This window comes from Cryptomeria japonica, chromosome 10, assembly GCF_030272615.1.
Source record: "Cryptomeria japonica chromosome 10, Sugi_1.0, whole genome shotgun sequence".
In the NCBI taxonomy this organism is placed as follows: domain Eukaryota; kingdom Viridiplantae; phylum Streptophyta; class Pinopsida; order Cupressales; family Cupressaceae; genus Cryptomeria; species Cryptomeria japonica.
This window is the reverse complement of record NC_081414.1, coordinates 762548370-762564985: the sequence shown is the minus strand read 5'-3', so window position 1 is coordinate 762564985 and position 16616 is coordinate 762548370. Positions and strand designations below refer to the sequence as shown.

Below are 16616 nucleotides of genomic sequence, written 5' to 3'. Positions count from 1 at the left end.
CAGAGTGTGAGGGCATTGTTACACATATGATTGCTGCATCCTCTCTCCAGGTGTGCAACACCTAATAGTAGAAGGCAACTCAATGTTGGTCACTAATGCTATTAATATGGAACCATTCCTAAATCGGAAGCTAAACATAATATGCAAACGAAGTGGTGGCTTTGGGTTCTAAGTTTGCTGATGTTAAATCTTACCAGTGTCATTGGAAGGCAAATGATGCAGCAGATTTTCTTGTTGCAGGGTTTAACAAGACCCTTTTACAATCTTACATAGTCATCTACCCACTTTTCAGCAAGAATCCCTTTTAAGATTTCTGCCCCCGTAATTTTTCTTCTCCCTATTATTTTATGACCTCGGGACATATATGTTGGATATTTCGTCATTGATGTCAAAGGATGTTGATCAAGGTTGTCTAGCAATTATTTGTTTGAGCTACTTGGTTGCTTGGTTGAGCTACTTGCTTGTCTGGTTGAGCTGCTTGGCTGTGTGTTTGAGCTTCTTAGGTGTCAGTCTGAGCTGGCTGCTTGTCCACATCATCTGCCAGTTTGTCTACTTCAGATTGACACATCATCCATGGAATTTAAATGAATTTCAAATAAAAGGTGTAGTGAACCGATGAACCATGTGTGTTGCATATGCTAAATATATATTGTGCATTGCATATGGTGTGATGCAATGAATGTTTCGTATGGTGGATACTCATTTAAAACGTAAGGGTGGGCAGCTCGTCTTTACTCTTTGTGCAACAGCTCCTGTTGGTTGTGTGTATGTGGCGGCTTTAACCCATTTTTTGGAGGATGGCTTCAGATGTTTGTAACGTTTTCACATTTAAGTCTTGGACAGACTTCTTTGTGCGAAGTGGTTTTATTTTTTGCAAACAAGACAATTTGGACTGTCATTTTCTTTTGTGGAGATCGTGGATCGTTAAACCATTCCAAGTTTAGCGCATGCGATTCTTTTTTGCTCTGCATGGCTATTCTTTTAAAAACGACGTTGAAGTGCTGCGCAGATATTCTTGTAGTGGAAGATGCAACGACTCTAAAAAAAAAGGCAATGCACTGAGCTGATAAAAAATGTCTAAAGCTTAAAGAAAAATAGGAGTGATGTATAAGGTGTTACTGTTAGCAGATCAGAGCAATTTTAGGTATCACATGGTGTAGTTATCAAGCCTTCTGGTAATGGTGCTGTGTGTATTACTAGATATTGGGTGGAAGCCGTTTGTAAGAGATTGGTGGGGAGTTGAACAGGCATGAGAAGAGACGATGATTATAGTTGATTGAGAAAGTCATGAATTGGATATATATTTAAAAAGGGAAGGAGATGTTGTGAGGTATGATCAAGTAAGAATCAATAAGGATGAGTTGCTGAAAATCATGTGCATTTTTTAACACTATCAGATTGAGAGTGGAGAATATATGGAAGTATTATTTCAGAGTCCTATGGCAGACCTGTGATCAGATTGTAAAGGTTGAGAAAAGAAAGCATAATGAATTTGAAGAAGAGAAACATAAAAATCAGAAATTTTGAGGTTGGTGCGTCAGCTGATTGTAGTTGGTGCTTCGAGGAGAGTTGGTGCTCTTTGTGAGTTGGTGCTCATTTTTTGTAATTTGGGTTGGTGCCCATTTGTTAATGAAAGCTATTGCATGCCATGGTTTTTTACCTGAAAGGGTTTTCCACATGAAATTCGGTGTTTGCATCTTAATGTTTGCTCTCTCTATGTTTTATCTGGTTTTGTGCATTTAAAAGATTAAAATATTGATTCTCCCACCTGCCCCCCTCAATATTTTCTGTGGTTTTCAATATACTGGGGCATGTGAACACAGAATCGCCATTAATTGGCATGTGTGAAGTTTTTTATAAGTTAAGGAGCTGGAGTAATTTGATTATTCTTCCTGTCAATGGATTGGGATAGGTTAGCCGCTTGGCTTTCACTGTACATGGTGCAGCTGGTCCATTCTCTGCCAGGCAGGTGTCAAGTTGCCTAAAGGAATTACTGGCAGGTCCCAAGACCCTTTTAGAAAGGGCACTCTTGGAAATTTTGGTGTAGCAGATTTTTTTTGGAATCTTCCTGTTGTGACGTATTCACACATAGCCCCATTGCAAATGGGGACCCCTGCTTTTTGCTTTTTAGGGTTTGTTTTCTAGGGTTTTGTCTATTAGCCTTTGCATTTTGAGTGTCGCCAAGGGGATCACCTGGATAGCAGGTTCTGCTTGAGTTAGGTCAAGTTGGTGAGTGATGAAGTCTGAAAGTCCTGATCCTGAAATTTGGCTAAGTCTGGAATGTCCTGATCCTGAAATTGACGTCTGGAAAACTGAAAAACCTCAAAATCACACCTTTTCTCCAAAATTTGATAAAGCTAAGTTTGCAAGTCAGTGAGAAGGCCTAGTTGAAATGTCTTGAAGAGGTTTTTGATGTTGAAAAATGCTAATTTTGAGCAAAAAATAGAAAATCGCTCCTGACCCTCAGAGAGGGCCCAGAGCGAAAATGATGAAGATTCTCATTTTTCCTAACAACAACGAAGCAAATTTGGGTAGAGTGCTAAAGCAAGGTCATTGCCTAGTGGCGAATAAGGTTTTAATGAAAAAGATTGAGCAATTTAGCCTAGATTGTAAAAGTCGCTCTTGACCCTTGCTGAGGGTCCAAAGCGAAATTCATTATAAACTTCATTTGCCACCTTGTTTGAGCTTGAAACCTTGTTCCTGGCCTTGAAAATGATCTTACCTCGCCCTGTGAAGTGGTTTGAAACTAAAAGATTGAGCAGTTTAGCCTAGATTGTAAAAGTCGCTCCTGACCCTTGCTGAGGGTCCAGAGCGAAAATCTTATTGGAGCTTATTTTTCACTAATTTTGGCTAACTTGTTTTGTGCAGGGTCTCCCAAAAGGAAGATTGGACGTCACTTGATGCAATTGAAGATTTGAAGGCATGAAAATTGATGAATTTTTGGCCTAAGGGGGAAAAGTCGCTCCTGACCCTCAGAGAGGGCCCAAGGCGAAATTTTGATTTCCTTCATTTTGCAATGGAAAGAGACCAAGTTTTGAGTATAAAGGGGAAATGAATGAATTTCTCCACCCACCTGAAGAGGTTTTGGCTTGAAATGATGAAGGACCTTGTTGAAAACACAAAAATCGCTCCTGACCCTCGGAGAGGGCCCAGGGCGAAAAATCTTATAGAGGTCATTTTTAGCCTTATTTGATTGATTTGAGATGTCAAAGGCATGGTGGAGGATGAAGTGAGCATGATAAAGTATCCAGACTTGATTGAAGATGATGAATTGAAGGAGTTTTGCCCAAGAAAGGTAAAACCGCTCCTGACCCTCAGAGAGGGTCCAGAGCGATTTTCTTTGTGTTCACATTTTTTCACCTTTCTTGGACATGAGAACTTATTCATAGCATGAAGCAAGGTGACATCTTACTTGGCAAAGAAATTCCGAGATGAAGAGTGAAGCATTTTGGTCCAAGTAGCAAAAATCGCTCCTGACCCTCAGAGAGGGTCCAGAGCGAAATTTTCAAATGTGCATTATTCTTGCAAGATCAAAGTGATTTTTATGACTAGAAGGGATGAAGGAAAGCATGTTCTACCCGTTGAATATAATTTGGATGATCAACAAAAGAGGAAATCAACCCAAAATCAAAAAATAACTCCTGACCCTCAGAGAGGGCCCAGGGCGAAAGACCTAATATATGATCTTTCCATCCAAGTTTGAGAAAAGACAAGCCTAGACATGAGCTCGAAATGATGTTTAAGTTGCCTTGAAGTGAAAAGGGATCGTTGGGAATGAAGATTTAGAAGGCATTTGCAAAAATCGCTCCTGACCCTCAGAGAGGGCCCAGAGCGATTTTCTAGGATTCTCTCTTTTGTTTGAGGAATTGAGACAAAACCTTGTGTGGATAAGGCGAAGAGACCTCCAAAAGCATGATGAATATTGTTTTGCCTTTGAAACTTGATGATTTTGGTCACAAAATGAAAAATCGCTCCTGACCCTTGCTAAGGGTCCAAGGCGAAATTGACATTTCCACCTATTTTTCCTCACACAAAATGTCAAATTTGAAGTGCAACACATCAACTGGATATCAATTTACCCTCCAGGAGATTTTCAAGTCAGGATGTGAAGTATTCGAGGCTAAAATTAGAAAATTGCTTCTGACCCTCAGAGAGGGTCCAGGGCGAAATCATCATAGAGTTTCATCAAGCCTTGTTTTAAAATTCATACTCTCCAAATTGCATTAGATCACCAAAATTGCTAAATTTGAGGCATGTGGAAAATTAAATTTAAATTTGAAAGCATTTTGGCATTTAATAAATTAATTTTAAGCCTTGAGAAAATCGAACTTTTATTTTGGAGGCATTTAAAATTAATTTTTATTAAATTAAAATTGAATATAAAGCGCTCAAGGCCTTATTTTTGCTTTTATTAACCAAGTCGGCCCCCTTTTTTTGAGATTTTATTTATTTTTTACCTCCCTTTTGCCAAGTCGGCCTAGAGGAAGCAAAGGGGTGAGCACTCTATATATTGGAGAGGTTTTGTTTCACATTTCAAATCATTCAATCACTTCCTTAAGTGTGAAATTGGAGAGCTAATTGGAGGAGCAAAATCTGGCTTGCTTGGAGCAAATTTCTTTCAAGTGTTGAAAGCTAGAAGGAAGTGGAGTTTATTCTTTTCCAAGCTAAAGGAGGCGCAATTTGTTCAAGAGAAGGCTTTGATCTACACTTTGCCTAGCGAAATTCATCTATTTTTACATTCATTTCTTAGAGTTTAATACTCAAGGGGAGGTATGGCAAAATCATCTTGACACCCTTGTTTAAGGTTTGATTTTTGGACATTTGTTTTGGAAAGTCTAAGTATTGCATGGTTAATTAGGAAATGATAACTCTAGATTTATCATGAAGTTTCCTAATTAAAATCTTAAATCTTCCTTTTAAGTTTAATTTCTAGACTTCAAGATATATTACTAATTTTGAAATGTTGTGTAGGTATCAAGATGGCGACTCCAAAGCTTGGAGGATCTACAAGTCGGCAGGTTCTCATCAAAGATGATCAAGCAAGGATAAGGGCGACCTCCTCCAGTCTAGCATCGACAAGGACGGCCTTCTTCGGTCAAGCATCATCAGGAATGACCTCTTCCAATCCAGCATTCCAAGGCGAGGTACATCATCATCCTGCACATCAAAGACAAAAGAAGTCAGAGCAAGGGTTCGTTGAAGAAGCAGATAGTTCCAGATGAATTAATTAAAGCTAGCTTCTCAACATCACCAAATTGGATATCTACCAAGTTCCAAGTGTTAGATAAGGTGGCATCCCAGTCATCACTTCTCCAGTCGGATTGGTCCACCTCAGCATGTCCAAATTCAATGTACCTAACTCATGGGAGGTGGCACAAACTTCGATGTACCTACCCCAGCTATCCATTGGTCGAATTTTTCAGAGAAGACATGTGTCCAATTAATACAATTATTTCATCGGTCAAGCATTAAATGCTATGTAATGGTTGTAACAAACCCTAATTAGGGTTTTCATTATTGAATCTTGGCCATTGATCTCAAATTGATCTTAGCCATCGAATTGTATTAAGGGCACTATATAAGCCCTGGCTCTTCATTTGTAAAAGCAAAAAGAGAGGAAAAAATAGAAGATAGATAGAGAGTAGTTAGAAGGTGAATAGTCAGTTGATAGAGTAGCAATTATAGTAGAATAGGAGGACAAGGCAAGAAATTGTTGCCATTGATTGTAAACAAACTCCATTTTCATTGAAGTAATGGTGAAGTGTGTCGTTTCTTGCAATATGCATGGTTTCTTGTTGAATCTTCAATTCTAGATGGTAGATGATTAGATCGAATGAAGGAAATTGTTGAATGCACCTGTGTGGAATCCGTCTAATCCAAACCACTAGCCTCTTGCTGATGGTAAGTGCGCCTTGCGTGGTCAACTCGAACGAATGAGCTTAATCATAAGTCGTTACACGTCTATTGTTTCATGCATTTTCTTGAATGGTGATCATTATCAGATGGTGTACGACTTAAACATATTAGAAGCATCCCTTAGAAGATCGCACTGAGTTGGTGTTGAATTGTTCAGCCTGATGGTGAGACCCAGCCCAGTAGGACTCCACCTAGTCATTCATCCATCTTCTCGCATTCTAGGTAGTAGAGTAGACTTCCTGAACCTTGCATCTTTTGCCATTTGTTTGTCTTCCAGTTAGTTAGTAGGACTTGTGATTCCAACAAATCAGGCGTTCAGGTCATTGAAGTGTAAGTCCCCTTGTGATTCCAGCAAATCACATCATACCACAAAGGGCTTATCCACACGTAGAGATCCTACAGCAAAGAACCTTGAAGTTATCCCGATTGATCCTTTTCGCGACATCTTCAGCATTCGGAGACTTTATTCAAGAGAGGATAAGGTACCTTTAGGTATTTTATTCTGTGTTCGCATGTGCATAAAAAACACGTCAACACTTCCCCACACTGTTTTGGTTCTCTTGTCTTTATGTGTATTTATTATTTTTTTATTATATGTGTGTGTGTGTGTGTGATCTGTATTTTGATCTTCCGTTATGCTTTATGGGCAGAAGTCCCTGCAGATACCCCACAATAATTAATTTAAAAGAAATAGATCACTGTTCAGAATCCCAAACAAAAAAAACATAGTAACCAAGTTTGGTAATCTGGATTTGTATGGGAGGAAGAAAAATCCAAAAATTTCAAACTCAGAAAAAAATTCTGGAAAGCCAAGGTTGAGTATTAACAAGAGCGATTCTGTATGTCTGAAAATTCTGAATCCAACAAGATTTGATATCCACGAAAAATATTAACCCAAGCAATGGAAAAATCAAGAGATTAACACCACGTCAGTTAATTGGCAGCCCTATAACTGTCTAATTTAAACACACAAAGTTGGAGAGTCATACTTGTAAAGGTACTTGATGCCACGCAAGGATTCCAGAGTGTGACCAAATATTTCCTGAGCAGCAGTTGCTTGTGCATAAACAGCAAAAGCTGTCGCACAGAATTGAATAACACTGCAATAACAGATGAAACTCGAAAAATTATTTGTCTCCATTGTTCATTTCTCTGATGACTGCATGGTAAAATATTTAATATAGAGAGAACAAACTGTACCTGATTGAAGAGAGAAGAATAAGTCCCACGTTAAAAAGGAATGAATTCATTAATGTTCCACCCCACCTGAGTCATCCAACTACAACTGTATAAGAATCATTAAAGACGGGAATATAGAATACAGATATGTTAAATTTTGTGGAAATTAGACAGTGGGTACAAAGAGATTTGCAATACTTCATTGGATGAATTGTAATAAAAACAAGCCTCAAACCAAGAACCATTGCCCCAGCTATTACTGCCAGGAGAAGGTAAAAGCAAAAGAATGCAAATGCCACAGTTCCAAGAAGACCTGTGGAAGATAGCATGAGCACAATCCATTAGATGAGATGCAAATAGATCAATCAAAAGTAATCTTCATCGCCATACAGAATAAAAACCACTTGTTTACATACCCCATAAATGATCTAACTTGATGAACACCTCATTAAGGAATGGTGAAATAGGAGGGTTGATCAACATGTATATCACAATATGAGCAACCCATGCAACAGAAACAACAAACCTGAAAGAGGAGAACAAATTTATTAACTCACAAATTAGATGGATAATAGCTAACTATTAAAGTATGGTCAAATGAACCAATTCAAATTGATATAATAATAATGTTCTATTGTCGAACCACAAAGCTACAAACAGATAACCAAGTTCCATCCAAGACAACTGTATCCATTAATAAGAATATTCAAATAAGTGCAAAAGACATAATATATTAATATAGAGCTTAAAACCGGTGAAATAAACAGAAACAAACTTCCTTCACTAAATTACATTAGCATCCCTCACACATTAAATATCAGTTCATTGTTCCACTTATTGATACATTTGCTTTCATGATTTGCACACATCTTCTAAATGTTGAGTGAGCCTTAATAAGGGGCAAGTGTTTCATCATAATAACCTGGGTATGACACAAACAAAAACTATTAGGTTTATAGTCCATAGTAGCAAAAATCGTTTGGAGAAAAAATCGGCAAACCAAAAGTATAAGATTTTTTGAAAAAATCGAGAAAAAATAGGCAAAAAATTGGAAAAAAAACAGGTTTAAAAAAAACATAAAAAACTGTAGAAAAAGAGACAAACTATTTAAAAAAAGAAAACTTAAGGGCATTTCTATAGCATAGAGATATAAAGAGCAACTAAAATAGAATTTAACCCATGAATTGTAGAAAATTATTTTTGGTTGTTTATATTCATATTGCTGATTACATAGGCAAATATTCAGTTAACCTTTTAAGAGGGCACTCACCAAATACACAAAATAGTTGTCTAAGTCAGATCAAATATTAGCTCAGTCTATGAAGTAACTGAGATCAAAAGTGAACAGACAAATAGTAAAAGTGGAAGCCATTTTAAAGTGATCCAAGAATTTCATTGTGATTGAGACAAGGAGTTTTGTAGGGTGAATTGAATATTTTAGAAAGCTTATCAAATCATATTCCACAATTCCAATGCTTTATATCATAGCAACAAAAATTGTTTGGGGAAAAAATCGACAAACCAAAAGTAAGATTATTTGAAAAAATGGGTAAAAAATTGGATTTTAAAAAATTGTTAAAAAAGGTAGAAAAATAGACACAAACTACTTTTTAAAACTTAAGGGCATTTCCATAGCATAGAGATTTAGAGAGTGAAAAAAATAGAGTTTAACCCATGAATTTTAGAAAATAGATTTTTGTTTTTTATATTCATATTGCTGATTACATAGGCAAATATTCATTTAACATTTTAAAAGGGCAGTCACCAAATACACCAAATAGTTCTCAAAGTCTGAGATAAAAGATTAGCTAAGTCAATGAAGTAGCTGAGATCAAAATTTATCAGACAGAGATCCAGCTATTGTTAGGAATTTAGTAAAAGTGGAAGCCATTTTGAAGTGATCCAACACTTTCATTGTGATTGAGGCGAGGAGTTTTCTAGGGGTATTTCAATATTTGAGAAGGCTTATAAAATCATATTCCACAGTCACAATGCTTTATATTCCCTGATGGCAATTGGTAAGCCTTTTATATGGGGTAGAATTCAACAAAAGGCATTTATTTAGCTGAAGTAAAAGATTAGCAAGCCACTGGTTTTGGCAATACCTAGCTTGCAACTACTATTTTAGGTAGAGACAAATTTTAATGATTATGTGCTGTAGGCTCTTATATTACAAGTATGTAAGCTTATTTGTTGTCATTTAGATTTATTTCGTGGAGCACTTTGGATATATTGCTCACATAATGAATTGTAAGTCTTTATTTGAGCAAAAATTAACTATGTCAATTATAAATTAAAAATCACATATCTATATATTATATATGTCTTCGAAAGTTTAGTGTTGTGGAAGAAACACTCCATCGGTGAGGCAGCCACCAAGGTTCAAACCCCTGCTGGGCCATAGAGTTCACGGGCTTTCTGCCTTTGTTGGATCGTTGAGCTCATGGGTGTGAATAAGTGAAGTGTGGGGAATGATGAACCCCCCGAAAATGGAGAAAATAATAAACTTTTTCAACATTGATTCCACATTGACCTTGATTCCGTCTTGGATCAACCCTACTACTAAGCAATTCAGTAAATTGACGAGTTTTTCTAGGGTTTGGCAAGTTTTTCCAATGATTTTTTTCACATTTTTGCCATTTTGGGGGTTTTCTAACATGATTTAAATGCAAAAAGTCATTGAAAATTAGGTCAACGATTTTTTCATCAACCAGGATTTTTCCAGGGAATAAATCGGCTGGCTCCAAGATTCAGCATCAATCGGGTATAATCTTGATTTTTTGCAGACTATTGCTTCTATGGCAACTTTATACACCTGCCTGATGTGAATATAAAAAAACTTTTGTCCAGCATAAAAAAGATTATCACTTAAAGTTAAGGACAAGGTCAATTAAATTAGCACATACAGAGGATACAAAAATTAGCTTGTTCTCAGTTTACTTTAACTTCTTATCAGTGCACCTATAAATAAAACACTATCAGACAACCATGTTCTCTGCAAGCTCTAGAGGAAAGGATCTTAGCTGCTTCATAATTGAAATGAATGCAATTTGGTAGAAATTAGCATTCACTGATATTGTAGCTTGAAATCAGTGTTTGACCAAATTTCAAGGACTGAAATTTTTTCAAATTTTGTGACAGCAAGGGGACACCTATTAAACTATTCTATAAAAACAAAGTTACCGAATTTGGTACGGATGTGGGTACAGGTACAGAGTTATGATGCAATATATATATATCAAGGTCACCAAGAGACGGGTACTTGGAGTCTTTGGAGACTAGTACTAGTACCAATACAGCTAATTTTCAAAAAAAGGAGACAAGGGTACTTGGAGACGCCAATTTTTTTAAATATAATTTAATAATTTACAAAAAATATCATTGAATGCCATTCTTGTAGGGTTTAAAATTTTGAAAATAAATGTAAACAAATGATTGCCATGATTTGCAAACCCGACCTGGGGCAACTTTTGTAGTCTTTTGGGAGTGTTTCACTCCTCTAGGGCATCTTCAATGCTTCCAACAATGGATAAATGATGGAAAACAATGATTTTGTTTTGTTTTAAGTCCTTCAACTTGCATTTTCCTAGAGGAGACACGCAAGAGATGGCCAAAAACCTGGCAAGAGATGGGGAGACACGGAAGTGAGGCCTCCGACCCAAAACAAAGTCTCTAGGTGCACGAAAAGTATCCAATATGTGTCTCCGTCTCCAAGATGCGTCTCAAAGGGGTGGAGACGCAGCTCCCAGTTATATATATAATTTTGAAAAATAATAGAATAATATATTTAAATATTTAATATGTATATGAAATTAAAATGTTATAAACTTATAATATATATAAAGCGTAAATATTTGTAATATGTTCCTAGTCGCATACCCACAACAAAGGCTATTTTTCCCCTCAAGAATTTGTTATTTCCACTGTTGGACTGGTTCGGTTCAATCAAAAGAGGAGAACCTCAGCCCAAAATTTTTGGTGTAGACTATAGCACCACTCAACAAGAGAGTCATATGCCTCCACTCAACTATATTCCTTCGCCCAGCAATTGATAAATCCACATTTGCGACTGAATGTCACACAAATTATACCTTTAAAAATTCACAGGTACAGGGTTCTGGTTTCGGATTGCTGCAACAGTCATTTAGGGTTTTCAACTTTCCTGTTAGAGATCAGAAAAATACATTGAATCTATAAATCAAACCCTAAACGAACCAATGGTCAATTTTACTACATACCAACTCTGGTATGACTCGTACCTAGAAACAACCAGTTTTCAGGCCGATTCAGTAAACTACTAATGTTTGAAAAAAAAAAAAAAAGTAAAAGAAGTTACAGTTTATCATGTATGTAAACAATAGGGGTTAAGAATTTAAAATTTATACAAAGTTGTACTGTTGAACAACATTTTGCATTAAAGACAATGAATCTTAACATGTCTTCACCCCATCTTGAGTAGAAATTTTGCCATTGACCAAAACTCAGACCATTAAGACTTTGTCGGATCATCTTCTGCACCATCCAATGTCTCAATGTCAGACATCTTGCAAACAATATGAGCAAATTCTTGAGTCGTTTTTGCAGTTATGTTTTCAAAGATGATAAAAACTTGCTGCCAGCCATCACCTGAAAAGAGAGTGCCAGGTTCCAGCAATATTCATCAAAAGAATTAAAGTATATACACCAACACAACCAATTTTTGAATGGGCTGTTTTATACTGTTGCTATTAGTCAGGAGCTTCAACATGTTCCCAACTAAGGAGCTCACTAGAGAATATAACATGAGAAAGAGATCCACAACAAGTTGCAGTGCCAGCATGTGTCAGGAATCCAAGCATCTTCACTAAGATCATCATATTTATTTTATAATCATTTGACTCTAGCCATAGTAGCATTACCCAGAATCAAAATTGAATCAACAAACCAGAAGTATAAATGGAATTTAATCAGGCGCTCCAAGGACAGAGGGACCAAACGCACCAAGGACAGAGGGACCTTCATGGTGCATGCACCATGTGCTTTTCCTCAGAGAAAAAAAATATATTAAATGACTGTTATTACTTATTTCTACAGTCTGCTGATCACTCACTCTTCATCTTCTTATCTTCCTCTTTTGGCAATTGTAACAGAGCATGGGCTAGCATGTTTTTAAGACTTTTAAGTGGGGCGTCTTGCTCAGGTCTCCTTTAAGGTTTTTGGTTATGGTTTTGGACTTATTTTTTAACCTTTTATTTTTCAAATTAACGTAATTTTTTATTTTAGGACATGTGAATGTCCTCATGTCCCCAAGACAATCAAGGGACATTTGCAGGTCCCCTTGCTGCCCCAGGACAGTAGGGTGTCCCTAGGCATCCCCCCACAAAGGGGAACATCCTCAAGGGTGTCCTTCCATCTACAAAGCCATCCCAGGTATGGACTTCTATTGAAGTGCTACCTAGGGGGGCAATGGGGTGACATTTCATCTCCATCCCCCTACCCCCGGACATCTGGGCACACAAAAATTGTAAAATAACTCACGAGGCACCTGTTTGAAATTAAGTACCTTACATCTGAACCCCATAGATAAAATCTTCATTAATTAGCATACTAGAAAACTAAGTTGCCAAATTGGAATCGAATGTGCATAGAGGTATTGTTATGCCCTACATAACGCACCCCAACTTTTCGCTTCTTGACCTAGGGGGGGGCCTTTGCTTTGCTTTGTTTTCGTCCTGTTTTCTTTTCGTTCGCACTTGGGAACCTCGGGTTCCCGGGATCCCGAAGTGTGTTTGGTTCCTTCTGTTTCTTCTGCTTTGTTTCACTTCGGAGTTTCGGGATTCCAAAACCCCTAAGTCTTCGTTGTTTTCCGCTTTGACACTTCGGAACTCCAGAATTTTGAAGTGTCCCTTCATTGATTTCTCTTTGATTTCGGAACTCTAGAACCCCGGAGTCTTGAAGTCCTGTGTTTGCTTCTTGGAGCCTCGAGATCCCAAAATTCCAGGATCCCGGGTTTTCTCTTCGTTTTGTTTGTTCCTTCTTCGGAGTTCCGAAACTCCAAAGTTCTGAGATCGTTCTCTTTTTGACCTCTGGAACCTCAAGATCCCGGAACCCCGAAGACGTTTGTGTGCATCTTCATATTGGTGTTTTTGTCGTGCGTTGTCGTTCATGTGTCTTCGTTTTCACGTGTGCACCCTCTTGTTGGTCATTTCGTCTTCGTCGTGCGTTCATTTTCTTGTTCGTCGTCATTGTCATTGTCTTTGTTGTTGTCCAATTGTCTCCGTCTTCCATAAGTTTAGGTTAGCGTAAGCATAAAAGATCCACAAAAACCAAAAAAATCAAAAGGCGTCAAAAATAAATTAAAAATTTGAAAAACCTTTGAAAAATAACAAAAAAAATCAAATATTTGTGAAAAATATAAAAATTACAAAATTACAAAAAAAATAATAAATAAATAAAAAGAAAATTAAAATTTATTTAGATTAAAATTAAATATTAAAATTGATAGAAATTTATATTGATATTTTGATTATTTAAAAAAATTTAAAGTTGTTTAGATTTTAACAATGTTAAAATTTGAATTCATTTTGAATTTTAAATATATTGAGAATATTAATATAAATTTGTGTTTAAATTTTAATATTTAAAGTTAATCTTCGCAATAAAAATTAAGCTTGCAATAAAAATTAATATTAATTTTAAATTTTAAATTGAAATTCCATTTTATTTGAATTTTAATTGCTTCATAATTTAAATTTTATTCAAAACTTCAAAGGCTTGAATATAATTTGAGTTTAAATTTTAAGTTAATCTCTGAGTGCTTTAAACAGCAAATAAAGAAGTCCTCTGGAGTCCGAACTCCGGAGGCATGGAAATGTTAAAAGATTGATAGTCCTAACCCCGCTTCCCGAAGTGAAAGAAAAAAAAAGCAGTGTTCCGGAACTCGAGACCTCCGAAGTCCCGAGGAAATAAAATTTTCATAAGCTCTGGACTCCAAAAACCCAAAACCCCGGAATCCATAATGCATACAAAGCCTAGCAAAAAAAATGGATTCTGGAACTCCGGACCTCTGAGATCCCGAGGAGATAAAATTTTCATGAGCTTGGGACCCCATAGTCCCGAAATCCCGAAATGCATAAGGAGTTGAGCCTAAAATTACAAAACGCGGAGTCCCGAAACTCCATTTGCGCAACAAGAGTTGAGTGGAGTCATAGGATAATGCAGATATGCACAGTGATGATCTTAGCTCGATGAAGTCGCAAAGAAACAGAGATGTTGCAAATTTTGCAAAGAAGGATTGAGGATTGAGGATTTCACAAAATTAGAGCAAAACTCAGGGATTTCAAACGTGAAAAGCAAGTAGAAGGCAAAAGAGGTTCACCGACAATACAAAGGAAGCACCCCAGGATCCCAAACTTCGGAGGTGTGGAGCAAAGCATACCAGAATCCGAAATGTGGAAAACAGTGTAATAGCTTCAATACTCCGGACTCCGGTGCTCACGAGGATTGAAGCATGGAGTAGTCCAAGATCTCGAAGGCCCGAAACCCTAGACTCTGAGGGAATGCAATGAAAGGAAGAGCGCACAATATAGAATGATGGAGGAAGTTTGCTCTTAATGCATTTGGGGGTGTTGAAGCCATATGATGGAAGATAGTTTAAAAGGCAGCAGTGGAAATAAGCAATGCAATTAGAATCAATGTGGTTGGGAAAAATAGAAGTAGAATAGCACCCAGCAGATGAGCAATTGCCTTCAAAGTCATAGACAAACAAATCGGAATTCAGAAACGTAACAATAAAGCATTGCGTAAGAGATGGTTTGAACATAAAGACTCTGCGTTGAAATCAATCTAGCATACACAAGATACATCTATTGGAAGAAAAGAAAGCCCATACCAAAGTAATGGAAAATACCAGTATGAAAAATATGTGATGAGCTAGACAAAAGAATCAAGGCAAAAAGAGAGTCAAAAGCAATTCGCAGGACAATGCTAGTCAATTAAGGTGTGAGACTACAAAACGATGAGGGCGCCATCTCTATGAAGAAAAGTAAAGACTCAATAAAGTCTTGCACAGGAGTAAACAAATGAAAGAAATCTGATATGATAAAGAGCCCGATCCATTTTAGGGCAATTAAAGTGGGTATTGCTGTGAAGTGGGGAAGTTGAAAGAACAACAAACCCTAATTAGGGCGTCTGTCGTTGGTAGCTAGACCAAATATAATACACAAAATCAGTGTGATAAGGGAAAGAACCTGTGTATCTTGGAAAATCCGAATTTGGGCAATGATAAGGAGGTGCATTGAGGGCACGTAAAAAAAAATGAAACATGATTTCCCAAGAGTGAAAGCAAGTTAAATTTTATTAAATCAAAGGAAAAATTTATGAGCAGTTCATAGTTTTCATGTCCCACGTATTTCCTTTTTACTTTGAAATGTTTTCATTAAAATATTTTGCCATGTAATTAATTTTGGAATGAATTTGGTTTCTTTCAAGGATTTGAATTTATGTAATTAGTTTATAACTTTTGTTTATAAATTAATTATCTTTTGTGATGCTCTTTACAGGAAACAAGGAAAGTTTGATGGGACCCACCATGGCAAAATCAAAAGGGAGTAGTACTAAATTTTGAATTATTTAAAATTTAGTAAATTTTATTTGTGCTTTAATGGTATTTACATAGGGGTCTAGATTGTTGACTTAAAGTGATATTTTAAAAGGGGAGCTTTATTGAATTTTACTTTATTTAATAAAGTTTAAATTATCTATTTGAATTCACAGTTGAAGATTAACTTGGATTTATTTGAAGATTGTGGATTTGTGACTTCTTTTACACATTTAAATAAATTAAATGTTTTAATTATTATTCTTTTAAATGTGTAGGTGGGGCAAGTGTTGAATTGGAGTTTACTTGGAGCAAAAGAGGGAGAGTTGCCCAGATTGGAGAACTCAATATGTAGTCGAACTAGAGTTGAACCAAAATTGAACTCAACATCAAGATGAAAGTTTCTACTCTAGAGACTTGTCTACATTCACAACTGAAGTTGATTTTGGAATTTCAAAGGGAACATTCCTTTGTTCTGGAGTGCTTGCATGCACAAATCAGGGAGCTAATCTTTAGTTTCCAAAGAGGGGATTCTCTGGGAAAATTGTTATAAATTTGAGCTAAATGCTCATTGTAAGGGGTTAGCAACCCTGAAATTAGACTTTTTTCAAAACTAGACTCTGAGGATTTAGAAATAGTTTAGGAGTTAGAAAACTTATGGAACTTAGCTGAAGGTCATTCCAGATCTTTTTCATTGCATTTTCATGTTAAGGTAGCTGGAAACAATTTGATGCAAACAAAAATCAAGCATTCAGTGTAACAAATCTGCTGAATAACTATCCTCATTCAAAGGCGAATATATGATTTTAAATTTGACTTCTTGTTTACTTCAGTTGTTTTCCTTCATATTATGCATGTTTAATATTCATTTATCTGGTTTAACTTCCTAAATCTGGAGAGAGTTGTGTTTGCATGGCTTCAATCTGCGCATGTTTATGGTGAT

General features: G+C 36.5%; 1 protein-coding gene across 2 annotated transcripts in view; it reads right to left on the bottom strand.

The window, feature by feature from the left end:
* LOC131026994 (LIMR family protein At5g01460) overlaps positions 1-16616 on the bottom strand; it is a 72437-nt gene that overhangs the window by 1132 nt on the left and 54689 nt on the right. For both annotated transcript variants that reach the window (XM_057957001.2, XM_057957002.2), the window contains exons 10-13: positions 7512-7621; positions 7294-7408; positions 7117-7182; positions 6906-7016 (exon numbers count right to left, since the gene is read on the bottom strand). In XM_057957001.2, the coding sequence (XP_057812984.2) occupies positions 6906-7016; positions 7117-7182; positions 7294-7408; positions 7512-7621 (402 nt within the window). The remainder of the gene's footprint in view (positions 1-6905; positions 7017-7116; positions 7183-7293; positions 7409-7511; positions 7622-16616) is intronic.